The 27993-nt window shown below is 41.9% G+C and overlaps 1 protein-coding gene across 3 annotated transcripts; it reads right to left on the bottom strand.

Moving 5' to 3' along the window:
- PTGES (prostaglandin E synthase) lies at positions 1 to 27763 on the bottom strand. Of its 3 annotated transcripts, none has more exons than XM_003757399.4 (4): positions 27649 to 27763; positions 15199 to 15364; positions 12861 to 12943; positions 1 to 1133 (listed from the first exon to the last, which is right to left on the bottom strand). In XM_003757399.4, the coding sequence occupies exons 2-4, from the start codon at positions 15304 to 15306 to the stop codon at positions 884 to 886; spliced, it is 441 nt and encodes a 146-aa protein (XP_003757447.1). In that variant the 5' UTR covers positions 15307 to 15364; positions 27649 to 27763; the 3' UTR covers positions 1 to 883. The 3 variants fall into 3 exon arrangements, with proteins under 3 accessions (XP_003757447.1, XP_031810664.1, XP_031810665.1); XM_031954804.1 differs by lacking the exon at positions 27649 to 27763 and adding an exon at positions 15808 to 16048; XM_031954805.1 differs by lacking the exon at positions 27649 to 27763 and adding an exon at positions 15763 to 15785.
- Positions 27764 to 27993: the final 230 nt, after the last annotated feature.

The following is a 27993-nucleotide window of genomic DNA, read 5'->3' on the forward strand; positions in this document are numbered from 1 at the left end:
GACAATATCAAAAATTCAATTTAATGATAATAAAGACCTTATAAAACAAGAAGAAAGTGTGCTTCTTGGGGATGAACTTCCAGCAGGTGGTGGGACGTTGGGATTCCCAGTGTTAAGTCTCTAAATCACAGAAACAATGGCAAACCAAGAGGTCAGCTTTTATTTGCCTTATTTTATGATTTTACCCAATTTATACCTGTTGGTTATAGCTCTGTCCCCCTTTCCTCTTTCAGAAGGCTGGATTTCATTACTCACCTCTAAACCTATATCTATTTAACAGTCCTGTTTGTTACTGCTAGAGAGGGCAATCCCTTCCCTACTTTGAAGTCCCTTATAGGGAAAAATGCAATAGAAGATATAGTATAGAGTCTACCAAATACTGTAATTCTATATTGAAGATAATCCAAATGGATTGTTTCTATGGCTCTGGTCTCACTGAAATTTCAGCTATAAAAATAAACAACAAAAAGAGACATTTCTCATTCCAGAGTCTTAAAACTCAAAAGGATTCAAATGAGAGAGAGGGGAGCGGGGAAGGAAGGAGGAAGGGAAAGAGAGAAAGCAGGAAGAAAAGATCAAGAGAATGCAAAAGATGAGAGCAAGAAAAAGGTATATACTGGACAAATTTAATATTATGTTTTTTTGGAACAAACTTGGGAGGATTTTCGGATCTGACCTGTCCCATCCACATCACAGGTGTGATCAGCAACTTTTCTAGTCACCATGGAATTAAAGAATATCTACATGTCAGGCACTTAGTTTAGTGATGCTGGGAAGCAAAGGGAGAGGAAGAAAACGAATGTGGAGGATGGGATGGAACCCTGAAAAATCTGCATCCTTTGTCTTCCCTTCTTGGGAAGATGGCACTATAGCTGACTGCTGGTTACCAGGTGTCTATGACCTCCCAAAGAATCTGCAGAGCCATGGAAATACAGGGCAACTGAGCTATGGTGTAGGCCACCGAGCGGATGGGAGCTCTCAGTTTCATCAGGTAGGCAATGGTGTGAATTATCCTCCCCACAAAGAAAATGAAAAAGTGCAGCCAGGCTATGAAGGGATCTGGATCCAGGAAGGAATAGATGGATCCCAAGAACAGAAATGGCAAGATGTTCTCCAGGTCATTGCAGTGGGCTCTGGAAAAGAAAGAGAAGAATTTGTCAGTGGCAGATCAAAGCTCAGCTGCTGAAAGAGGATGCCTCCACATGAAAACCAAATGTATCCACTCAAATCCCTCTTACTGCACTCCTCTGCATAAAAACATAAAACATATGGGCCCTCCCCTCCAGGGGTTTACAATATAGTTAGGGGAATAAAGTATGAAAAGTTAAATGATGGGATGGAGAACTATAGAAGACTTACCTGAGAACCCCATGACCTTGCGGGGGAAGAGTGGCCTATATCTCCAACAGGAGATTTTGATTTTGATTCAATAGGCAGATAAATGGCACAATGAACAGAACTGGAATCAGGAAGACCTGAGTTCAAATGCAGTCTTAGTCACTTACTAGTTGTGTAAGTCTGGGGCAAGTCACTGAATCTCACCTGGTCTGTCTCCTTATCTGTAAAATGAGAGTGATAATAATGGCCCTGCTTCCCAGGGTTGTTGTGAGAGGAAAAAATGAGATAAAACCTGCAAGACATTGTACAATTCTTAAAAGTCTACAAAAATGCTAGCTAACAGTTAATAAATAACATTTTACTTCTCACAGCTGATAATATTAACATTCTCACACCCTGATAAGATGTGTCTACATACACACATATATGGGGGTAGAGATGCCATAGAGAACAAAAAAGAATACAGATACTAAATGAATTAGCATTTATTAAGCCTCTACTGTGTGCCAGTTACTGAGGTAGACGCTAGAAATCATAAAGTCAGAATAAAATAGGTCTTATCCTTGAGGAACTCACATTTTATTAGAGTAGACAACATATTGAGAAAAATGCATATGCAAAAATAAATACAAGGTAACGAAAACTATTTTACAGGCAATGAGTCAGCATTAGCAACTTCAGGTAAGATTAGAAAAAGCTCCAAGAAAATGAGAAGACAGAGTTATCCAAGATATGTCCCTTTCAGTTGTGTTACATACAGCTCAGATAAATCATGTTATTCTATAAATCCCAGTGACTGTCACCAGAAATAGTATTTCTCCATGAAGCCTGATCATCCTTTCCTTCTCCTTTCCTAGTGCGTGCGCACACGCACACACACACACAGTCTTCAAACCCATTGATAAGTTAGGGGGATGTCTACTAAAGGATCTGAAGACTCTGGCAGAATGGGTGTATGACAACATTGGACAATTCTGACTCACTTAAATCCAATTCACACACAAGTCAAGACATCCCCTGACATTATTGTTCCTCTTCAAAGATGAAGGACAAAAAACTATATTCTACAAAGTCAAAAAAAAAAGAGAAAGAACAAGCACCTCACTTGAAAGCATCAGAGGTTCCATGGGCAAGAACTTAACTTCCCAACAGGTCACTGGCCTGGTCATGGGCCCCTGGCCTTGAAAAGCCAAGGAGCCCAATCAACCACAGACAAGCCAACCAAGCCAGGGGATCCTAGCCCGAGACTGGCTGTGGAGGTACTAGAGCCCCTCTTCTATTTAATGACACATGAACCATAATGGTATGGCCTTTATTTCTTCTATTGATTGCGTAATGGGGATTGACTAAAGGAGTCCCTGATTGATGTGATGTATTACAGCCCAGTTGGTTGGAGTTGACTTTGTTGCATTATAGGAAAGGAGTAAACATAGTTAGGATGTGGAACATGGAAAAATCTTAGAAAAGAGGTTCTTAATCTGCAATCTGTAAATTACACACACACACACACACACACACACACACACACACATTTTAATGTAATTGGTTTCCTTGGTATCCCTATGTATTTTACTGTGTACATTTAAAAAAGTATTTTTCTGATAAATCCATGGATTTCCAGAGGGGCCAGGACACAGACAGGGTTAAAAACTTCTGCCATAAAAAGTTAGGCAACATGCCTGACTCACTCATAAACTTAGAATTGAGATGGTAGGTGAGGAAGTCTGAGGATGCTGACCAGAAGCTTGGCCAGAGGCAGTTTCTTTCTTTCCTAACTCTCCAGATGATTGCGAGAGGGAAGAAACTTATTAAATTGATCAGGGGCTCTCCAGACATTGTTACACTATTAGTCATGTGACATTGGAAAATGAATAACTTTTTATTATAATGTGTATATGCATGATATAAAGTAAGAATGTAACTGCCCTTAGTCAGGGAAACCTGGGTTCAAGTTCTGCCTATGGCTGTGGGACTCAAAAGATGATCTTTCTTCGAAGGGGAAGATTTCTTCTCCCATGGGAGTTTCCTACATTAAATAAAACACAAGTTTGCACAATGTTCAGAGCCTCTCATCCCCAGAGAGAAGAATAGTCTGCAGAGTTCTCGGCAAATACAGGGGGCCAGGGACTGGAGTCCGGCTTTCTCTAGTTCCCAGGTTAGGAACCTCTCTCTATCCATGCCCACTGGTACTGACACTGTGATCTAAAATCCCAAATGCCTCGAGTACTAAAAAGGCAAGCAGTGACTGCGGAAGGCTGAAGAGATGAGAAGCCAGGTTTGTTCCTGGACTTCCAGAAAGATAAGTAAGAGTTAAGAATGGAACAAGAGTTAAGCAGATCACAGGCGACTGCTCTGGGAGAAAGTGCTCCGGAGCAGTCTGGAGCAGGCGCTCACATGGCCAGAGGTAGACCTGGACCCTGGGCTCCCTTTCATAGCCCCATTATCACTTCTCCAAAAATAACCAAAAAAAAATCGCCAAGTAACTTGTAGGCTCCCTGCATCTGCTTTTCAAAGAAATGCCTTTTATTATAAAGATGAAGAAAGGAGGAAAATCATTCAAACCTTTACATAAATTAGTGACATGAGGGAAAACCAATTTGCTTCAATCTAATTGGAGCTGGTTAACATTTTCCATGAGGCACTGGCTAACCTTTGACTTCCTGGAGTTCGGTGGTAAACAGATCTCAGATTGTCATAAATTAGTGATTTAAATGAGTGGTTTAAGCCCACAGGTTGGAAATCCCACAAATCTGTATTCGCACACAATCAAGAAACATGTTTGGAGAAGTTGAAGTGGTCAGATCACAGAGGAAGAATGAGACATGGCAGATGGGCAGCCAGCTGGTTTGGTATATTTGAGCCCCTAAGGTACTAAGAGGAAGTGCCTGAGAGTGAAGGATTTATGGGGAAAAGCAAAGATAAGTTTCAGACAATTCCAAGGGGATAAATGCCTGGGCTGAGATCTCTATCAGTAGAGGGAAGGATTTACAAGGAAACATAGATCCACAAAAAGTACCCAATAAAGCAAGTGCAGCAAACTCCAAAAATAGTCAAAGTTCTTTACATGCTCCTCCCCACCAATTCTGTAACCCTTGATTCCCCACCCCACTCCCAGCACATACAAATCCACAGGCTCCAGAATCTGCTTCCACAGAATTTTATATTTTGAACTGAAAGGGACCATAGAGATAATCTAATTCCTGCCTCTATCTCTTTTTTTTAAACAGATCAGGAAGCTGAGGCCCAGAAAGGGAAAGTATCTTGCCCAAATCAATGAAAGAGGTGGGTTTCTCCGTGCAACACCCTCCCTGCTCCCATTCTAGGGCCCCTACCTTCTCTGGGCTCACCACCATCATGACCATAAGGGCAAGACCCATTCCATCTCATCCAGTTAGAATGCTCCAGGGCCCTTGTCACTTTAATTCTTTCAACAAAACCCTGTGACTTCCCCATTATCAAAGTGAGAATTCCACTCTTTGGCAAGAGTCGATTCATACTTGTCTAACCTGAAAGACTGTTACAGGGAAATGGGAGAGACAGGAAAGGCCTGAAGAACTCAGCTCAGCGACCCAAGCTCAGTGAACTTTCTACCTTTGTACAAGGGGACTAATCTGTTTCAATTTTTATTCCTAGAATTTGTGCCCCCAAAATCTGGCATCTAATTCTGTCTTGAAAAGCAGTTAGTTTAGCTATACCCAGAAAAAGAACTCTGGGAGATGACTAAAAACCATTACATTGAATTCCCAATCCCTATATTTATGCACACCTGCATTTTTGATTTCCTTCACAAGCTAATTGTACAATAATTCAGAGTCTGATTCTTTTTGTACAGCAAAATAATGTTTTGGTCATGTATACTTATTGTGTATCTAAGTTATATTTTAATATATTTAACATCTACTGGTCATCCTGCCATTTAGGGGAGGGGGTGGGGGGGGTAAGAGGTGAAAAATTGGAACAAGAGGTTTGGCAATTGTTAATGCTGTAAAGTTACCCATGTATATATCCTGTAAATAAAAGGCTATTAAATAAAAAATTAAAAAAAAAAAAAAAAAAAAAGAAAAGCAGTTAGTTTGCTGGTAGAGATGCTCTGTGACTGCTGAACATTGTGCCTGCAATGATTTAGTTTAACTCAGCCTTCTAATCCCTAGACCAAAGGGCCAATCAGGCTGAAACTATTTTATTCTCACTACTTTTCAATTCAGACGAAGCTCTTTCCATGATCCTCCTCCAATCTACATAGAAGAAGAAAGCATTTTCCCCAATTTTCCCAAGCATGATCTCTAACCAATGCCCTGTTCAAGACTTGGTGCAACCATTAAGTCAATTCTCTTCTCCCTCTCAACCCCCAAACTGCCCCTAGAAAAAATTGTGAGGCTTTTAGAGAGACCCTCTATAGTAACTCATTGCCCTGTCTCCAACCTGTAATCTGTCCACTGCTAACAGAGCCAAGATTCCCATACACACTCAGGAATCCTGACCTTTATGTCTCTCTTGCAAGGAGAGACACTTTGCATTTTAAAAAGAGAAAGTTGAAGGGGTCTGATCCTTAACATCAAGGAATACATCTCTACTGTAGGACTTTAGGCTGGTGGGGATAGAGATCTTAGAGGAAGAAGAGGAGGGACCCTCCCCAACATCTGATCAGGTGGGTCATACTCAGAACCTAATTTTAGGATTCCCATTTATAAAAATCTGCCCTAGGCAGCACAGTGCCTAAATTGCCCAACTTATATAAAGACTACAGGAGGCCCTGGATACAAATCCCACTGATATCTATTATACATAAGATCTCACTTGGGCAAACTACTAAATTCCCTAGGCTTGTTTCCTCAACTATAAAAGGAGTTACAGTTAAATTAGAAGGCCTTCAAAGTCCTAAATTTATAGTCCTATAATCCCAGCACTAACTAATGGTTTAACTTCAGCAAAAGTCCCTTTCTCTCTTTCATCCTCTTTCTTCATTCACAAAATGGGAATAATAATGCCAACAGTACTTACCTTACAGAGTTGTGGAGAGAAAACTTTGTAACTCTTCTACTGCTATTATAATTAATAACAATAAAAATGCCTTAGCAAGATGCCAATTTAATTGCCTCCTGAATAGGTGACAGGGAAATAAAATCAGCAGTAGCAAATGCTTCGAGATTTCTAGCAACTAGGTGTGGTGCTGGCATCAATAATTGTTTGAGTTAGTGGAAAAAAGGCCCAGGACTTCAATTCTAGTTCTACCATCGGAGTACCCGAGTAACCTCCCAAGCCCTCTCTCTGTTTCATTTTTCTTTTCTGTAAGAAATGGGAGGATTGGCCTCAGAGGTCCACTCCAGCTCTCAAACCCAGTGGCCAACATCATACAGAGAATTATTCTTAGCTGACCAAAACAGCTTGCCCCGGAGTCTGGCTCCTCCGGCTGCTGACACTGGGCTGGTGGCTGACAGGAGACATCTGGGTCCTGGTGTCCAGCTGTTCCTTCTCAGGTTTGTCCAGGTGTGAAGCTTTGCTGGGCACACACGCAGGGTCTCATTGGAAACCGGGTCCACTACTTCCTGTCTCGGGTAAACAGCTACAATCCTCAAGATTCTTATCGACAACTCTGGAAACTGAGTAGGCATAAGGTCCACAGCAACCTTTTTCTTTTCTCTATACTCCTCCCCGCCACACACACACAGACACACAGACACACAGACACACAGACACAGACACACACACACACACACACACACACACACACACACTGTCCCCCACCCCCCAGAATACAGCAGTTCCTTTCTGCATGTGACTGATTCAGCTCATCCAAACCCTTTTATGCCTCCTTAGGCCTCATACTTTTAAGGCACAAACTGAGGCCATTCTCAGGGCACTAGCTCCCCTTCCTCCTCATCTTCCCACCTGCATGCACCCCTGCTCCCACTGCACCCCATTCTCTCCAGCAGTGAGTCCTCTATATCCCTATCTATTTAGTCTTCTGCTTCCATGCTGCTTATTGACAGGCGCCTGGTCTCCCCATCTTCAGAAAATTCTACCTTGATCCAACCCTTCCCACTAGCCATCTTGGCCCGATTCATCCCCAAGCTCCTTGAGAAGGCCATCTAACAAGCAGCACCTCTCCTTCCACTCCCTCTCCTTCTGAACTTGGCCGTCTGGCTTCCAGTCTCAGCACCTGAATCGGCGCCTTACACAGCGCTCACCTTTGGGGGCCCTTCGGCTCCTGGGGCCCTCTCCCTCTTCTGGGCAGTCTTTATTCCTGGCTTTTTGTGGCAATGCCCTCTCTGCTTCTCTTCCTGACAGCTCCTTCAAGCTCCTTTTCTTGAGCTCCACACTACTCACTGCCTGTTGGACGTGGCCCCAAGGGGAGCTTTCTCTTTCTCTCCTCCTCTTCTAAATTCTCCTCTTACTGCCTAGGGCAGCTGTCCACCCCATCTTCCCCGTCCCACAACTGCAGCATCATCCTCACTCCTCACCCTCCATTGCTGGCTTCCACGGCGCCACTCTGACACGAATCCTCAGCTACAACAGCTTCTGGGTGGTCACCTTGCCGCTCCAAGCTGTCCCTCCGTTGGGCTGCCAAAGTGACCTCCTCACTCCTACACATCCAAATGTCAACAGCTCCTACATAACCAAACATAGACTTCTCCTGGCTTTTGAAGCTTCACAGCCTGGCCCCTTCCTACCTTCTCAATCCCTCACCCTTGTCTCCCAGGCCCACCGTGATCCAGCGAGCCCGGCCCGTGGCTGTTCCTGACCACAATGCTCCCAGGGCCTCTCCTTCCACACTGCAGCCCGAAGCCTTCCCCAGTCTCCCCAACTTGCTCCATCCACGTAGAGTTGTCTCCACTCCCATCTACATGGGACTCTTTGAGGGCAGGGCCTTCCTCCACGCCTTAGCACGTATCCAGGTCACAACAAACTCTTACTCCGTGCTTGCTGACCCATTCTAGGCTTCCTGCCTCCAGCCTCTCCTCTTCTCACCCACCTGATTCTGGGCAACACTCTCCCCTCTCCCTCCCCACCCCCATGCTCACACTATTCCTTCACGGGGCACCTTCAGAAGCTCCTCAACAAATGGAACTCTGGACACTGACATATAACAGATTCTTTCAGTAAAACATTTTATAAGCATTACCTCCGGGAGATGGATGCTCTTATCACCTCCACTTTACAGTTAATGACTCAAGCTGAAAGAGGTTAAGTGTCTTACTCAGGATCACACAACTACTAAGTGGTCGAGGGAGAATCTGAATTTAAGCCTTTTGGACTCCAGGACTAGCACCTTATCCACTGCACCAGTTGGATGAATTCAAAGCCTCTCACAGCGTGGTTCCATTTTACTTGGGCAGCCTTAGCCAAAGATACTGCTTCCATGTCTCCCATTCCTGCCAAAATGCACTACTCTTCCTCTCACTCTCGTCCAGTCGTATTCTATCTGTAAGCCTTTGCTCATGCCATTCCCCTGCCCTCATGCCTATTATGTCCTTCCCTCCAGTGCTCTCTTCTAAGAAGCCCTCTCTGAGTTCCCCAAATAAAAACAATCTTTTGCTCTTTAGATTTTTCAAAGCAATTTGCCTGGACACCTCCCCATCGCCTTCCCTCCACTCTCTCTCTCTCTTTCTCTCTCTGTGAGCTCCTAACCCAAAACCTTAGTTATAGTAGAAGTTAAATAAGAGGTAACATTTCTAGCAGGCTTTAAAAAGGCTTTTCTAGAAAAGGCAGGCATAGTGATGTGCTCCTATAATCCCTGCTCCTGGGAAGGGGGAAAGGCAGGGAAATGATCAAGTTTAGTAGTACTGAATGCTCTTATTATGACACCAATATGGGGAGTCCCCCAGGAACAAGGGGGTCCAGGCTGACTATGGTGGGGAAAAGTGAATTGGATTGGAAACAAAATAGATCGAAACTTCCACGAGTACTGGCAATGATCCCACACTTGGTTGCTATATCTCTAGTTCAGACAAAATAGGGAGACCCAATCTCAAAAAATTTAAAAATTAAAGATTTGCAAAGCACTTTGCATATATAGATATTATCTCACTTGATCTTCACAGCAATCCTGTAAAGTAGACTCGATTATTATTGTCCCCCACTTTACAAATGGGAGACCCCAAGGCTGGAAGTGGCTAATGACTTTCCCAGTTATCACAGCTACTACAGAATAGAGACTGGATTCAAACATTCTGACTGCAAGGACAGTGCTCTTTGCCCTATATCACCTAGTTTGCTAAATTAAGTAAGTTAAATAACCAGTAGAGAGATCCTGCCTCACTCCCATGGTATGTCAAGTGGTTAAGTCAGTTAGGGGAAAAGCACAGCCACTCCAAGGTTCCCTGAGAAAAATCACAGCATCTCAGACTTAAGATGGAACCTCAAGAATGTCTTGAGCCCCGTACATTTACATTGAAGGGAAAGGGTGGCTCTCAAGGGCAGCAGATTGCAGACACCCTTAGTCACATTACAAGTCACTGCAGTCCCAAGAGAAGGGTCAGTTGAACGAGGAGAAGGAGCAGGAGACATACATGTAGAAACAAAAGGCCTTACTATAAGCTCTTTTCAGAAGGGCCTTGGACTAACTGGCGTCTATGGGCCCCTCTTCACTCTCTAACTAGGATCCTATAAAGATGCTTCTAAGGACATCTTCCAGGATGGAGGGGAGGCAGCACAAGGCAAACACAAAGCTTTGAAGGGGAATTTCATAGAAGAAAAAATGAAAAATCCATTCACCCAAGAAAAGTAAGTCTGAAGGGTGTCATTCATATAATGACCACTTCAAGACAAAAGTGATCCAAAACAAATTCACTCCAGACCAGACTTGCTCCCCACCCGCAGTAGCCTCCCTGCACTGCAATATCCTGCCTCTTGCTGAGCTGTTGCGACATCAGCCTGAATTTTACTATGTCATTACAGCAGTTTGGAAATGTGATAGCTGTCTTGGAGAAGTGGCTCTTTGCCCCAGGCTGGGTCCTCCCTGGGAGAGCAGCTGCTGGTAGTCACGTCCAGGCAATCCAGGAGGCAGGCCTTTTCCTCCCACTGCCTCAACAATGTTCAGGACTTTCATTTTAAGGTAACCAGTTGTGTAGCTGGTAAAACCACAGTAAAGCCATATTCATTTCGAGTAAGCATTCTCAAAATGTGGCCCATGGTCCATGGGGGATGCTCAAGACTCTGCATCATCACTTCTGTTTTCATCACAATACTAGGATGTTTTACTGTCTAATACAGTAAATAACAATGGGGCAGCCAGAGTAAATAGAGTAGCAGTTCTGAATCAGGAAGACATCTTCCTGAATTCAAATCTAGACCCAGACATTAGTTCTGTGACCCTAGGAAAGTCATACTTAAATCTACTGGCCTCAGTTTCCTCATTTGTAAAATGAGCTGAAAAAAGAAACCATTCCAGTGTCTTTATCAAGAAAACCCCAACTGGGGTCACAAAGCATCAGACACAACTGAAAAACACCTAAACAACCAATAAAACATCCATAGATACAAACAAAAGAATGCTTAAGAAGATAAATGTTAACCACCAGCATTGGGGGAGGGGGACTGAGACACATTTTCAATTTTAATCTGCTTATTAACATTTTCTTCATCACTTTCTTAAGTCTAGACAATAAAACAATAAATCAAGCTCTGATTTGTAGCATTTACCAATTTCCAAGAAGTAAATTCTCACTAAAATTTGACAATAGGCTCATCCAGATGAAATCAGCTCTGTTATATCCCTAGATATAACCTATATAAACAAAAATTCATTGTGGGTAGAAAGGTCCTCAAAAATTGAAGAGTGTAAGATTTGGAGACAAAAAGTTTGAGAACTACTGATAGAGAGAAAAGAGAAGCTGGGCTCCAATAACATCCCAATCAACAGGAAATACAAATGAAAAGTCATATTTTTAAAATATCCCATACACTAATGAATTTTAGGTAACTAACTCAGCATCTGCCCCAGTGCCTTCAATGTTTAATGAACTGGACTATGAAAGTACAATATATTACTTTGAAGGCCCTTCAATGGATTGGTAATAGAGAGAGGTGGAGATATTCCTTCCAAAAATACAGGCTCTAACTCATCCACACCTTCTAGTCCATACCACAATGTTCTTGCTGATGGTCCACGCACTGTGCTGGGAGCCTTTCTCAAAAGTTTTTGACATTACATAAATATAACAGTAGCACACATCTATATAGTACTTCAGGGCTTGCTTTACACATTTTCACTCATTTGATAAATGGAATTGAGGGAAACTATGGATTGTCTCCTGATCCTCTCTCACCTCAGTTTTCTCATCTGTAAAGTGAGGGAGTTGGACTGATGGTCTCTGGGTATTTCCTACCTACCTTCTGGCCCCATCTCACTGCTGGTATCATCCTTAATGCTGCTTCTGCCCCACAAGTGCTCCTCAGACACATGTTGAGGAGTCCACCACTCTTTAGAATGACCTACAATTTTCATTTTTCATATATGAGGTTACTCTGTGACTCACTCACACATAAGTAGCAGCATCAGAAAATTTACCTTTGCTTCAGAGAGAAACTTGGGAATGTTGCACATCTATCTTTCTAGCCTATTGTTTGCTCCTGAGCCCAACTCATTACCATGCACAATGTCCTTCCAAGGTACAGATACTAATGGGCCAGCTCTATGGAACATTTGTCAAAGTGTATATTATAGGGTGGACAATACACCCCATTTCCCAGGCAGTCATTTTCAGCCCATCTAAAAAGGCAGTGTTCAATTGTAGTAGTAGAGAGTATTCTGACTTCCTCTCCCCAGCTTGCCTAAGTCGAGTCCAAGTTTTTCAGACTTTGGGATCACTTATATGGTGTATTTACTGCTCTAAAAAAACAAAACACATGGTTTCATGCTTTCATGGCTGAAAGGTCTAGCTGTTGAGTAACAGCTCCACCAGCCCTGGCCTAATATTTAACTACTCTAGTCTCTGCAGGTTGATGAGATTTTTTTCCTTGGGCTATAAATTTTCCAAAACACTGAAATACAAATGTCTCTGTTTGTTCCATACTCTGTAATAACTTGCTAAGCCATGGAGAAGCTGCCAAGGACTCATAATTCCCCTTTGGGCTCCAGCATTTCAAGATCACAGAGTGGCACTGGTGGGAAGAATGGCCTTGGAGTCAAAGATCTAGCTCAAGCCACCTCAAGTCTATGGGAGAAGAGGGAGAGGAGGAAGATGAGGGGGTGGAGGGGAGACTGAGAAAGAGGAGGAGCAGCAAAGAAAAACATTCCAGGCATGGGGGATAGGCTTGTGATGAATGAAATAATCAAATGAGGAAAGAACTATAGTAAAGAGAGCTTTGTAACTACTGCCAACTACTCATGTTTCTTGTCTGAGGTGACATGTCCATGCATTTGTTTAAGGCACAGAAGGGTTTTGTCTCCTGTCCCAAGCTGTCCTAATGTGTACCACCATAGTTAGCCCTTCTCTACCTGTTTCCATCAACTCCACTTTCTCTGCCCTAAGTGAGAGACTGAACGAGGAACACAAAGGGACAGAAAGCAAGTCACTTGCCTGCGGCACCGTTCCACATCTAGGTCCATCCGACAGTACTGGAGGCCTCCATGCTTCAAAGCATCTTCTGGATTGGCAAAAGCCTAGAAGATATTCAAGGAGAATTACTACTGCATGAAATACAAGGCAAGCCTAGGGATGTCTGATCACAGAAACCTCCACTTAAGAAGAGTATCAGGGCAGTTATCTCTTCATTTCTCACCCGACTTCTCTATACTGCCCTCTCAAAAGACAGGGGGACAAAGGAATAGATGGCTGAGAGTTTCATCTCAGTTGGTTAGTAAACCAACAAATAAGACCCAGATAAATGAGTGGTACATCACTTACAAGAGATTATAAATTAAGTTTATAGTAGCAAAGATTTAGAGCTTAAAAGTACCTTACAGTTCATTCATTCTAACCCCTTCATTAATCAGAGGAGGAAACTAGGCCCAAAGGTGTTAAAGGACTTGCTTGAGGGCACAAAGTTTGTTAAAATATGAAACCAGAGTCTCAGGGTCCAAGTCCTTCTTTCTCATGTGGGTAGATTTGGGGAGGCCAAAGACACCAGCCAGAAGCAATGTGCTTATTTCTGTATTTATGCTATTCCTAGAAAAATCTCCTACTTCCTTTTATCCCATTCCAGCAAGAATTCCACTACCTTTAGGAGGGTGACCAAATATACTCTGTGCATGGTTTTGAAATGCAAAGAATTAAATTGCGAAACAAGGTCAGCAGCAAGAAGCAGCAAGGTCAGCCTAATGAGAAGAATTCTCCTTCCCAATAATCATTCTTGAGCAGGGGCAATGATTACTGGTTTCAACATAAGAATCCCTTGTGTAAGCATGGATACTCTTCTTCCTCATTCACATGTCATTAGAGCTGTAGTCAGTGACAAGCCATTGGGCTTACATGCATTCCAGATTTCTAGAAATACTATGTGTCTTTGGGCAGATGATTAATTTCTCTGGGTCTCAGCTTCCTCATATTAAAAATGAGTCTCTGGATTAGATGAGCTCTAAAGTCTCTCCCAGAAATAAGTCAATGATCTCACACATTTCTGTTTCAGGCAATCATGTTTTCTTTAATCTTTCAATAATGCTCGATGGATAGCTTTTCTTCCTTCCCTCTCTCAGCTTATGAACTAGCTTTAGGCTCTATTTTGAAAATTTACTTATTTCTGACATGTAACCACCATCCTATGATGTAGGAAAGAACCATAATAACGAATATTTATATGGTACTTTAGGTGCTTAACAAATGTTTGCTGAATTAATTAAAAAAGCATATTTTACATTGGTTATCTCAGCTGATAAAGTATATGGTACAGGTATTATCATTCCCGTTTTACAAATGAAGAAACTGAGAAGTTAAATGATTTGTCTGAAGTTACATAGCTCATATGTGGCAAAATTCATTGGGATTTAAACCCCACTCTTTTGCCACTAAATCCAATGTTCAAAATGGCAGAGGATAGAAACAGGAAGGATGATTAATTAGAAAAGTATATCATAAAGAAAAATTGGAATTGAGTAAAAACTCCAGGTGAACACTCGAGGCTACAATTCTCTGTAGCAGGCATTCTCCAACTATTTTAAATAATATAAAACAGGCCCCTCCTGCTGGTTCATACACTTATTTGATCACTATCCAGTTAAAAATGCATTACCATCTTGAACAGTTTTTATTTTTCGTTATTTTTTTGGTTTCATTTCCTCTGTATTTTCACCCGATTATTAAAGGACTAAACATGTAGGGTGAAAATACTTCTATATAATCTTTGCCAGAACTTGAATCCTCTTGATTGTTTCCAGTTAAAATTTTGGCTCAGAAGACTCTGATGGCCCTGGAGAATAATCAGCCTGGGGCTCGGGGAATTTCCACTTAATGATCCCTATGTCCCTGGCTTAGTCAAGTTTACTCCATTCCCAAAACATAGTTTCTTAAATGAAAGATACACGGTTCCAGGGCACTTAGAGTTACACTATTCCGGAACTGCTGGCTTAAAAGAAATCTGATTTTTTCCCAAATACCAAGAGATTAACATACACATAACCTTCCAGAGAACTCTTACCTGTATGTCATGTCAAATGAGAAAAATGTTCTTTACGATGCAAAAGATAAAATAATCAGGCTCCAATGACACAGACTGGGGAATGGGAGCTGGGGGGAAGAGTAGAGAAAAAGAGAACCCCAAGCAAATAATTTTTTAAAAATTTAACATCTAACTCGTTTCTAAGTCTCCACCAGCGTGTAAATATATGCTGGGTTTTGTTTATCTCCTCTAAATATTTACAGGGATAACAGAACAAAACCAGAAAGGGGAAGGGTGAAGGCTTCAGAGGGACTGAAAACTTACTTTCTTCCGAAGCCTCACTTGCCCGGTGATAACTGCCAACAAGTACATCTTTATGACTAGCATAGTGCCGTAGAAAAGAAAATTCGCAAACACTTCATTGTCCATCATCCTGTTAGCGGGAGCTGGGGCTCGGTCTCCTTCAGACGCCCGGCCAAATGGAGAATTCCTTTGTATGCATGTGATTGAGTGAGCGGGGCAGAAACCAGGAGAAAGGGGAGGAAGGGAAAAGGAAGGGAAAGCGGGAGGAAAAATGGTTTATGAAAATCCTTTGGTCTATAATCAACACAGAGACACCCAGACTGAGTCTTAAGGTGGCAGATCCTCATTTTCTTACCCTCTCCAGCCCAAAGTCCCTCAGCCTTGCTTGGTTAGCAACATGCCCTCAGGTATTTTAGAAGATGCTGAGAACTCCCTTTGTAACACTGAAACCCCTAAGATGGGGATGAGTTGAGGAGCATGCAAATGAAGAATTTATGGCAAGAAATGCCACCCTGCCTAATTTAGGGCTCAGAAAGCTGGCCCAGCAAGGTCTCAGAACCCCCCACACAATTTCATATCCCCTACCTGTATCACAGAGCACTTTCTATTTTCTCAGCAGAATGAACTTACCTGCTCTGAGAAATGACAGGCAACCAATTCTTAAAATAGAATACCTCCCCAGACCAATGGCTGGAAAGCCTTTATCTCTGGCCAAAGGGAGGAGGCCTTGGGAGTCTATCTGCAAACCTCTCAGGGCACCCTCATGGGCCACAGCTTGGCAGAGTATTTCCTATTGGCTCCTGAGCCCTTACTGACGGATGCAGGGGAGTTTCCTAAAATGCCTCCTTTTCCTCCCTCAAGGTACAGCTTTAACAGAAAATCTTTTGAGGAAGTAAGGGTGACCCAACCATTAGGTAGAAAAGACTGCAGTAAAAGGGGGCAGGGGGGGGGGAGGTGGGGGGGGAGCTAAGGCTCACTGTCCCATCTTGTTCGATTTCCTGTACTAAACTCTGAACTCCTTGAGGGCAAGCACAAGGTTCTCTCTCTGGCTGGCTTTGCCAAGATAAATCAAGGGCAAGTTTCAACATTCTCTGTGAATCTCATTTCCTCACCTGTGAGATAAGGGGGTTGGATGAAATGATCCAGACCCTAAATTTCTAGAATCACAGAATGAAAGTGGGAGGATATTGGTAATTTTTGCCCAACCCTCTCATTTTACAGAAGATTAAATGATTTCCCAGAGTCACAGGGAAAATAGAATTGGTAACCTCTAAAGTTTCTCCAATCCTAGATCTATAATTCCACGAATAATTTGAAAGAGCACAGCAGGTACTCACTAAATATTTCTTCCAAAATAAATATTTGTTTATTTATTCCTCTTTATTCCACTTCGGGATGGGGGAAAGAGGGTAGGGAAGGAAAACTCCAAAATTCATTTTCTTTCTGAGTTAGTGGATTGGTCAGTTGTCCTGTTTTAAACTATTTTTCTAAGCTAGCCCTCCCCCATACCCCACTAAGGTCTTCAGACCAGCTTAATATGGTAGGAAGCAAGTTAAATTTAGTCAAAAGACCTGGATTTAAATTCCATCTCTATCTCTCTATATATATGTCTATGTGAGTATATATAAAAGTTTAAATACACACACACACAAATAAAATCTATCTCAAATGTCAAGTCAAAACATTCTCTCTGGATCTCATTTCCTCTTCTATAGAATGTGGAGGTTGAACAAAATGGTATGTGTGTGTGGTGTGTGTGCATGTAAATCTCACTCCCTACAGATGCATTGTATCCAACTGCCTCGTTTTACATTTTAGGAAATGAGATGCTGCCCAAGAATTCTGGGACTTGCCACTGAAGCATAGATATACATATAGATGTATCACACGTATCTACACATAGGTATACCACATACACGTTTATATTTGTGTCGTTGTCTACGCCACATACACGTTTCTATTTGTGCTGTTTGGTCTACACCATATATATGGTTATATTTGTGTTGTTCAGTCTTTTTTCAGTGGCATCCCATTCTTCAGAGACCCATTTGGGATCTTTCTGGCAAAGTCACCTGAGCGGCTTGCCATTCCCTTCTCCAGATCATTTTACTTATTCACTGAGTAATGGAGACAAAGAGGGAGAAGTGACTTGCCAAGGTGACAGCCAGTAAGCGTCTTGGGCTGGATTTTTTTATTTTATTTTATTATAGTAACTTTTTATTGACAGAAACCATGCTAGGGTAATTTTTAATTTTTTTTACATTATCCCTTGCACTCACTTCTGTTCCGATTTTTCCCTCCCACCCTCCACCCCCTCCCCTAGATGGCAAGCAGTCCTATATATGTTGAATATGTCCTAGTATATCCTAGATACAATGTATGTGTGCAGATCCAACAGTTTTCTTGTTGCACAGGGAGAATTGGATTCAGAAAGTAAAAATAACCCGGGAAGAAAAACAAAAATGTAAACAGTTTACATTCATTTCCCAGTGTTTTTTCTTTGGGTGTAGCTACTTCTCTCCATCATTGATCAATTGAAACTGAATTAGGTCTCTTTGTCAAAGAAATCCACTTCCATCAGATTACATCTTCATACAGTATCGTTGTTGACGTATATAATGATCTCCTGGTCCTGCTCATTTCACTCAGCATCAGTTCGTGTAAGTCTCTCCAAGCTTCTCTGTATTCATCTTGCTGGTCATTTCTTACAGAACAATAATATTCCATAACATTCATATACCACAATTTATTCAGCCATTCTCCAACTGATGGACATCCACTCAGTTTCCAGTTTCTGGCCACTACAAACAGGGCCGCCACAAACATTTTGCATACAGGTCCCTTTCCCTTCTTTAGTATCTCCTTGGGATATAAGCCCAATAGTAACACTGCTGGATCAAAGGGTATGCACAGTTTGATAACTTTTTGGGCATAACTCCAGATTGCTCTCCAGAATGGTTGGATTCGTTCACAACTCCACCAACAATGCATCAGTCCCAGTTTTCCTGCATCCCCTCCAACAATCATCATTATTTTTTCCTGTCATCTTAGCCAATCTGACAGGTGTGTAGTGGCATCTCAGAGTTGTCTTAATTTGCATTTCTCTGATCAATAACGAGTTGGAACACTCTTTCATATGAGTGGAAATAGTTTCAATTTCATCATCTGAATTGGGCTGGATTTGACCTCAGGAAGATGAAGCTAAACTGACTTCGGGCCTGGCACTGACCCCTGTAGCTGTCCCATACATATACACATATATACACACACTATATATATACATACACACATTATATATAAACACATAACTACATATATATATATATATATACAAATATGTGTACGCAGGGGTCCTCGGAGTTTTTAAATAGGGGCCAGTTCACTGTCCCTCGGACTGTGGGAGGCCGGACTACAGAATACACAAAAGCTTTGTTCTGTGGGCCTTTAAAGAGAGAAGCTCCCCAGCCCTGGGGAGGGGGTCCTCAGCAGCGCATCTGGCCCGCGGGCGCAGTGCGAGGACCCCGGCGGCATCCTTGCCTTTGGCGACCAGGATAAGCAGCCGCCTCCGCTTCCCTCTCTGTAACACGAGGGCTTTGGAGCGCGGGGCCCCGAAGGCCCACAGGCCCCCCAGTACATTGGGGTTCTTTTATCGCTCCCAAGGGCGGTATTTCGGTCCCGGACCCGCGCGCCCCTGGGCCGCGCCCCTGCCTGCACAGCCGCGGCTCCCGGACCAGACCCGCTCTCCGCAGGGCCTCGCCAAGGTGAGCCACGTGCCTCCTGACACGGTCCGGCCCCTGCTTGGGAGCGAAGGAGACCCCGTGCGGCCGCGTGATTGGCCGTTCTGTGCCGAGGTAGGCTCCGGAGGCGGGAAACGAGGGGCCTTTCCGGGCTTTCCGGCCCTCCCGGGCGGCGGCGTCATCTCTGCGGCCCGGGCGCGTTTGGGGCTCTGGGAAGCCCCCGCGTCCGGCTCTCGGCCTCTTGGAGAACGTCTCCTTTCAGGCTTGGCTGTCTGCAAGGGGCAGTCGGGCCCCCACGCCCAAGAGCGAGCGTGCCACTAATGCGAGGCAGCCGCCCTCGCCTTCCGCCAGCTGGAGCCCCGTCCCTGACCCAGGCTCGGACTCCCCTCCCGCGGCCCCGGGCAGCGCACGGGCACTGCATAAACCCGGCAGGAGGGGGCGCCTCACAACTCCCGAGTCATTCTGGCGCGGGGGCGGGGCGGGGGCAGGAATATGGAGACCCTGGAATATGAGAAATGGGGAAAGACTGAGAAACTGAAATTCGTTGATTCCACGATGGGCATTCTTGGACCCTCATACACGCCCCCTCTCCCCGGCTTCCGCCGCTCGTGCCTCCGAGTCTCTGCTGTGGAAGCTCTCCCAGTGTAGGTGCGAAAGCAGAGAGACTGGCCAGAAGTCCCAGACCTCTATCGGCCTCCGCATCCTCGGCTCTTCAGCGGGTCTGAAGCCGGGAGAGGCTGGGCTGAGAACCCCTCCCAGACAGGTGGGGCCCCCCCCAGCGGTTCCAGGAGTGCTGTTATTCCTCCGAACCTCAGGGGCGCGCTGTCCGGAGCACAGCGGGCAAAAGCGCCTCTGGGAAAAGGGATCCACCCTGCTGGTCCCCTAAGGGCAAGAGGGCGCACGCGGGTCTCGCGGGAGTGTCCTCGTCCCCAAAGAACGAGATGTACCTTGGAAGCTCCCTGCCTGTGCCAAGCACGACGCGGCACTGAAGCTGGGAAAGGTGAACTATTAGCGAACCGTAGAGAGCACAGCGCATTAATTTATAAATAGATTTTCTGGTCCATGAAAAACACTGGGGAAGTGGCGTTTCCGCAACGTGTTTTTTAAAAACACTCCTGCGTGAGAATCAGGAGACCCGGCTCGAGGCCTTCCAATGCGGTGACCCCGAGGCCCGGCAGGGGTCCTCAAACTGCGGCCCGCGGGCCACATGCGGCAGCTGAGGACGGTTATCCCCCAACCCAGGGCTATGCAGTGTCTTTATTTAAAGGCCCACAAAACACAGTTTTTGTTTTTACTATAGTCCGGCCCTCCAACAGTCTGAGGGACAGAGAACTGGCCCCCTGTTTAAAAAGTGTGAGGACCTCTGGGAGAGAAATGAAACCTAAATTAGAAGATGGAAACCCCCAAAGATATCAAGGAATAATCAAGGGTGGAGGTTATCTTCCAAAGAATGAAAGCTTGATGGGGGCAGGAGCTGACATTTGTGATCGGGTAGCCCGAGATGTGGAAAGAATCTTGTTCTTTGCCCCAGCCCTCCTCTGTTACCGTCCCCATTCTAGAATGTACACTCCTCTGGAGCAGGGACTGGCCATGTAATGAGGGGTGGAGATTCATGTCCCATAGCATCCAATTACTGAGGAATCAGGGGAGGAAATGAAATGCGGCCTTTGGATTTTCAGAGGTGTGTCTACCCCGCCCCCCCCCCCCCAGGTACCCATTCTTGTAAAAATGTAAAATAAATCTTTCCGGCATTCATCAGTGAGTCAGTGGAGTTATTGGTAAAGTATTTTGTTTCTTTGAATATCTAAATGATATCCTCTCCGTTTCTGTGTCTATAAAAATGAAGGGGTGGTACTCACTGGTCGTTTCCTCTAAGTCTCTAAAAGGTGGCTTATAGGTCTAAAATCCTATGATTGTATAGGTCAGAGGAAAGACAGCTGGGAGTGCTGCTAGGTAGTGAAAAGTATGTCCAAATTGGGACTGAAGGTAAACAGTAATATCAAGAAACAGCTGGCTTGCTGAGCTCTACAATAAAGCTTTGGTGCTTGCTTTGGCCTCATCCCTTAAAAAAAGGCAGTGATTATTGATTAGGGAAATGCAAATGAAAACAACTGTGAGGGATTATCTCACACCTCTCAGATTGGCTAAAATGACAATAAAACATAATGGTAAGTGTTGGAGATGTAGGAAAACTGGGACACTGATGCATTACTGGTGGAATTGTGAAATGATCCATCCATTTTGGAGAGCAAGCTGGTACTATGCCCAAAGGGCTATCGAATTGTGCATACCCTTTGATCCAGCAGGGTCAGTACTGGGTCTGTATCCCAAAGACATCATAAAAGGGGGAAAATGAAACACATACAAAAATGTATATAGCAGCTCTTTTTGTGGTGGCAAAGAATTGGAAATTGAATGGATGCTCATTAATTGGAGAATGGCTGAATAAGTTATGGTATATGAAAGTAATGGAAAATTATTCTATAAAAAATGATGAACAGGCTGATTTTTAAAAGGTCTGGAAAGATTTACATGAACTGATGTTGAGCACAACAAGCAGAAGCAGGAATACATTGTATATAGCAACAGCAAGATTATGCGATGATTAACTATAACCAACATGTTTCTTCTCAGAGGTTCAGTAATCCAAGGCAATCCCAATAAATTTTGGATGGAAACCACCATCCGAATCCAGAGAGAGAACTATGGAGATTCAATGTACATCAACACACGCTATACTCACTTTTTTCTTTTTTTTCCCCCTCATGGTTTTCCCTTTGGTTCTGATTTTTCTCTTCCAACATAATTTGTAAGAAAATATATTTTTTTAAAAAGCACATATATAACCCCCCTTCCAAAATGTTATTTAACACGTAACTGGGGGGGAAAAGGCAGTGATTTCTATCATACTATTGACAACTGTTGCTCCAAATTATCCAGCCTCAGGCCTATGTCAAGACCCCATCTGTTGCCTCTAAGACTCTTCTCCCCAAATTGTTTCACTATTATTACTATAGTTCCTAAATACCAGGAACTTCACAGTTCTAAGGCCCCTCCGAGCTTCACATTTACTAGCCTTGTAAAGATGGCCAGGAAGGGGTTACCATTTCTATTTTGTAAATGAGGAAATTACTGAGAATCACATTCAGGAGAGGGAAATTTGTTGGCCCAACCCCTAGAACAGGACCCAGCTGGATGGGTGGAGAATGAGACGTTAGTTTCAGCATGAGCCTTTATCCAAGAATTTCCAGGAGACTTAACTTTGCCAAAAAATTAGCTGGGTCTAGAGAGCAGTTCCTGGTTTGGAAGTGGGGAGCAAGAAGAGAAAGAGGCTGGAGACAGGATCTCTGCCTGGTCTCCGTCCACTTCTTACCCAGACCCTCCTTGATTTTATTTGTGCACAGATATCTCTTTGTGGGCTGTGAGACCATGAGACCTTTGGAACACATCAGGAATCTATTTCCTCAAACGGCCCTGAAAGAATTGATGTCACATTCCTAGAGAAGTACTCAGATGGAGCTCCCCAAATCAGCCTGACCACTTTTCCCAAATGGATGGAATACGTCAAATCCTTCCCATTTGGGAAGAAAACAAAACAATACCATAGGAATCAAGAAGATTCATACCCTTTCTCCTGAAGTCTGTGGTATTGTGTAATCAAGGAACATAAACTTCTAGTCATAAAATCACAGTATTTTAGGAATGACATTTTTGTAACTATTTATCTAAAACAAAAACTTTTATGGCCATAGGAGGCTGAAATAGAGATTTATCCTTTACTTCCTGGAGATAGGAAGTTCAAATTCAGTTTTAAACAGTAGTTTTGTCAGTCACTTAATCTTTCTGTCTGCCTCAGTTTCCTCATCTATAACATGGGAGCGATAAAAGCAATCAGGGTTGTTGAAAGAATTAAATGAAGTAATAATTGCAAAGTTCTTAGCACCGAGCCTTGCATATAGTAAGCACTATAGAAATGTTAGTAATCATTACTAGTTATTCTCTGGCTTTCACGTTGTTTGTGAAGCAGTTTTGAAGAACAGGTTCGGGGTTAAAGAGTCAGGAAGACGAATTCAGATCCCACCTTTGCAAGCTTGTTACATTGGAGAAATCATTTAAATGCTATTTACCTGTTCAGTTTTCTCATGCTTTAAATGAGAATGATTCTAGTATCATTTCATAAGATTGCTATGAGGATCAGATGAAGTTTTCTATACCCATTCATGTAACACATGTGTATATATAAACATATACATGTTACATATGTAACGCATTGAGAGCAGACCATGTGTGTGTATGCACTATACATTTTACATACATAATATAACTTAAAGCACTCTACATACATCTTAGCTATAATTAGTAGTAGTAGTAGTGTTATAATAAAAAATTCAAGATATCACTCTCCAATCCCTCCCCACTTCAGCTCTCTATCTGAACCATTCCTCTTGCAAATAGAATCTGTGCCCTTGACTTTTCCTGATCCCATTCCAATAAAACTTCCTTGTCGTAGATATCCTTCTCATAAAGTCTCCATCTCTACTCATAAACTACTTCTCACTAATGTGTTAATGGGTACTAATGGATTACTTTCTTGGTAACATGTTTGCATTTGAAGAACACATTTATTTTAACAGGGTTTGGTTGAAGATTAACAATTTTAAGGAGACAGGTACTTAATCAAAAAACTTTTTTCAAGATAGTGAAGAGAGTAAAAGCAGATCAGACTCAGCTCTCTCACAACCACTCTAGCAAGAATCTAAAAAAACATACATATATATTTTAAATTTAGGAATATATACTTGGAAATGATAAAGAAATCCATGCATTTTGTAAAGTTGAAGCCACATAAACTGCCTCCTCCTCCAGCTGGGCGTTCCTGGAAGCCTTTTAATCCAGGGACTTGGGACAACCAAAGAAGCTAAGTATTAAAGCTACTTAGCAAAGGCAGGGAGATGGGGGCTCAGACCAGGGTCTGCCTAGAATATGCAGCTGAGTTATTCTGACACAAAAGGGTAGAACTAGATTGTAAACTTCTTGAGAGCAGGGATTTTTTTTTTTTCTTTTTTGTATTTGTATCTCCAGGGCTTACCGCATTATAGCACATAGTACATACACATACACATATACCAAATGGCATAGCACTTAAATACTTAAAAATGCCCAGAATAGAATTTTAGAAAAGATAGATATAATATATTTCCAGTGCTAATTGAATTGTAACAGAAAAGAATATATAGGTTTCTCAGTTTTGCATGGGAACTTTTCAAAGATTTTCTATATCCTAGGGCATACAAATCTTTCAAATGAATGAAGAAAAGCAGACATATTAAATACATTCTTCATTGACTGCAATATAACAAAAATTATACTAGGATCTTGAAGAAAGAAAAATTCACTGGGGATTAAATCTTAACCAGGCACAGGGATATATACCTATAGTTCCTGCTGCTGAGGAATTTGAAATTGGTAGATCTACTGAGTTGAAAGTTGCAGTAGAACTAAGCCTTACTAAGTATCTATACATTGGGTCTGGCACCTATATGGTGAGATAATATCTGTAAAGCACTTAGCCCAGAGCTTATCACATAGTAGGTATATAATAAATGATTACTTCCTTCCTTTAGAAACAAAGGACCACCAGACTGTCCAAAGAGAAGTGAACAGGTCTGGACTAGAAAAACAAAGTAGATTAAAGCTTCCAAGATGATCAGTATCAAGACTGAGACTATAAATAGTCATTGTATTTTTTGCCTAATCAAGATGGGAAAACCCAATCTCAATAAAATAAACAAGCAAATAAATCTAAAGAAATGGTTAAAGAACAAATTATAGAAACAATAGAGGATATCATCAAAGAAAATTACAACAATGAGACAATATACAAAAAGAATTGGAAAGCAACCAAAGAAATTCTTAGACAAAATTTTATGTTTCTAAATATTTCCATTTACAAAAAAAAGAAAGAAAAGCTAATTAATTTGAGTGTAGAATTAAAAACTCTTAGAAAATCAATAACTTAAAACTAAATATCAAAATATAAATTATATCAAAGAAGAGATTAACAAAAGCAAAATAAAGCCAGAGTTAATAAATAAAATCAAAAGCTTTTTTTAAAATAAGTAAATTAGATAAGCCATTAGTCTCATTAAACAGGAGATGAAAACTAAATTGTTAATATCAGGAATGAAAAAAGAATAATCACAAAAAATTAAGAATAAATAAAATTAGAAAAATTGAAAATATAAGTGAAATGGATGAACATCCACAAAAATACAAAATTCTCATATTAATAGGACAATTAATCAGGAATTTAAATAACACAATTGGGGGGAGGGATGAAAAAGGCATGAATGAACTCCAAAATTTAAAATAAAAGGACAAGATGGATTTACAATTGCAAATCTGTCAAAAATTCGAAGAACAATGAATTCCAATTTTACAAAAGTTAAAAAAAAGAATCCTACAAAATTTCTTCTATGATACAAATATGTTCATGATACCTAAGCTAGAAAGAGACAAGTCAGAGAAAGAAAACTACTGAACAATATTCCTAATGAACATCAATGGGGATAGATAGATAGTGCAGTAGATAGAAGGCTAGGCCTGGAATCAGAAAGACCTGAGTTCAAACATGACCTCAGATACTTGCTAGCTGTGTGACTCTGAGCAAGTCCCTTAACCTTTGTTGCCTCAGGTTCCTCATCTGTAAAATGCTGATAATCATAGCACCTACTTCTCAGGGCAGTGATATAGATTAAATGAAATAGTCTTTGTGAAAATGGTTATCACATAGTAGATATAATATGAATGTTACCTATTCTTGTTATAATGAAAACATTTTAAATAAAATAGTAACAAAGACTATAGCAACACTATCAAAACTATCAACACTATAAAAAAGATTATACCTCCTCTCCCGCCCCTCCCCCGTCATGAAAATTCATCAAATCTAGAATAGTCCCTTGAAATAATAACATTATTTGTCTAAGTCCCTCCTGTAACATTGGCAGGCAAGCTATTCTAAACAAGCTCTTACAAAGTATGCTATTTATAAGTGAATGAGAATTTGTGTTTGGCATATCAAATTGGCAGGGAGAAAACTAAGTAATTAGGAAAGACAAAAGTTGAAAACTCATCAAAGTCTCCATTCTTTTTCTCTCTGAATTTGTTCTTTTAGATAAAGGATTATTGGAAACAGCTCCATGGCTCCATTGGCTCTGGCGCCAACATGAGCTTTAAAAGGTCAAAATGGCAAACCACATGAGAGACAAAATCCATGCTAGATTTTGGGACCAGCCAAGTCTGTTTTTCTAGTACAGCTCAACACTGAGTGGATCCCCAAATATAAGATACTAGTTACTACAAACTAGGGAGTCCCTCGGTTAATTGACTATGACAAATTTAGAAGTGAACCTGGTGGGGCAAATGCTTAGTAAAAACTGCTTTAAGATTGAGCCTACTCTTCCTAGGGACGTAAGTGGTATAGAGAGTGTCTTCAGGTATTGGGAAGGGAAATGTTTTTACTTCTCTTATTGCTATATTTTCTCAGTAAATATCCTCATGTAAAATTCAATTAATGTCAATGGGCTAAATGATATTGGGATACTAATCACTGGTGATTGATATTGGGGAGAATAGATTAGGGGAGAATAAGGTCTTGAACCTCTAACAATAAAGATACCCCAACCCCTGCAGAGATACCCCTAGAACCCAAAAGGGAAGATATAGCTAACCTTCCTCTGGATGGAAGTTGAGATAAGAATCCTCAGAACTTATCAAGGCTAGACAAAGTTGTCATGAAAGAGAGGGAGAAGGACAGGAGAGTTCTAGTTAAAAATATGAATAAAGGGCAGCTAGGTTGCACAGTGGATAGAGCACCAGTCCTGAAGTCAGGAGGGCCTGAGTTCAAATCTGGCTCCAGACACTTAATAACTTAATACTTTCTAGCTATCACTTAACCCCAATTGGCTCAGCAAAAAAAAAAAAAAAAAAAAAAAAAAATATATATATATATATATATATATATATATATATATATAAGGTAGAAGGAGGAAAATAAATTGGACTTGTTGTAGACATTGTGGTAGACCTGAGAAGGTACCCTCACCATTCCCATCTTGGGTATTAACAATTAACATGACAACATAAAAAATCTTCTCTGAGAATTCCACCCTTGGTACTCCTTTCTATAAATACTAAACTGAAAGAAACAAGTAGGAAGAAACAGTGAATAGAATCTGTGAATACCAGCTTTCTGAACATCATTGAATGGCATAACAATATTTTCCTGGGTATATAAAAAGTCAAAGCTTTTAACTTCAACAAGCTCTGAACCCAGTCTTGAGATGCAACATTGAGTTCAAAAAGCAGAATTGGGGGAAATGTTCTAGCAATTGATTAGAAAGTACTTTTATTACTATTGCCACAGTACAATGATCATAAGAATCAGAAACCAACAGGACTTTAAAAGAAAAAATTTCTAAAAGAAGAGGCTTTAAAGGAAAGAATTGGGAAAGCAGGAGCATGAAAAACAGCAACTAGCAAATTGTGAATCTCTCTATGATGCCCAATTCTATTCATTTGGGATTATGAGACTTCTTTAGGGATTTTTAAGAAAAAGTGGAATCTGTCATCTGTTTCCTATAGTCAGTGGCAGGGGATTGACCTAGGTGCTCGCCCTGTAACTCCATCTGGGTTCCTATGCAAGCCCACCCCTGACATTCTTGGGCCTTACCCTTTCAAGAGGACTTTAGACTTCGTAGTTGGGAGCTCATCCTTCTGTCAACTCATAGATGCAGGCGGCTACAAGTAGAAGTGTATTTCTGCTGCTTCCCTCTTCTTATGGTCTTCCTCTCTGAGGTGTGACTCAGAGAGATCAGAATCTGAGGCTGTCCCCCTCTCCACCTCACCTTAGGTCAGTTTTTACGTAATTGTTTTCCTGACTCAAACCACAGACTTATTATGCTGTCTACTTTTCCTCCCTTTAATCTCCCTCTTTCACAAGAGCTCATGAAAGATGTAATAGTAGCCAGCCAAGTTCCAGTTTCAAGTACTTAACTTTATGTTTAGGGTTTGGCCT

The sequence above is a fragment of the Sarcophilus harrisii genome, chromosome 2 (genome assembly GCF_902635505.1).
Source record: "Sarcophilus harrisii chromosome 2, mSarHar1.11, whole genome shotgun sequence".
NCBI classification, from domain to species: Eukaryota; Metazoa; Chordata; class Mammalia; order Dasyuromorphia; family Dasyuridae; genus Sarcophilus; species Sarcophilus harrisii.

Bases quoted from the DNA above. Each gene is read 5' to 3' on its own strand.
- PTGES (XM_003757399.4), bottom strand. From the start codon at position 15,306: ATGATGGACAATGAAGTGTTTGCGAATTTTCTTTTCTACGGCACTATG. The intron at 12,944-15,198 runs GTAAGTTTTCAG...AATATCTTCTAG, and splicing joins AAGTGAGGCTTCGGAAGAAA to GCTTTTGCCAATCCAGAAGA. The intron at 1,134-12,860 runs GCAAGTGACTTG...TTTCTTTTCCAG, and splicing joins GATGTGGAACGGTGCCGCAG to AGCCCACTGCAATGACCTGG.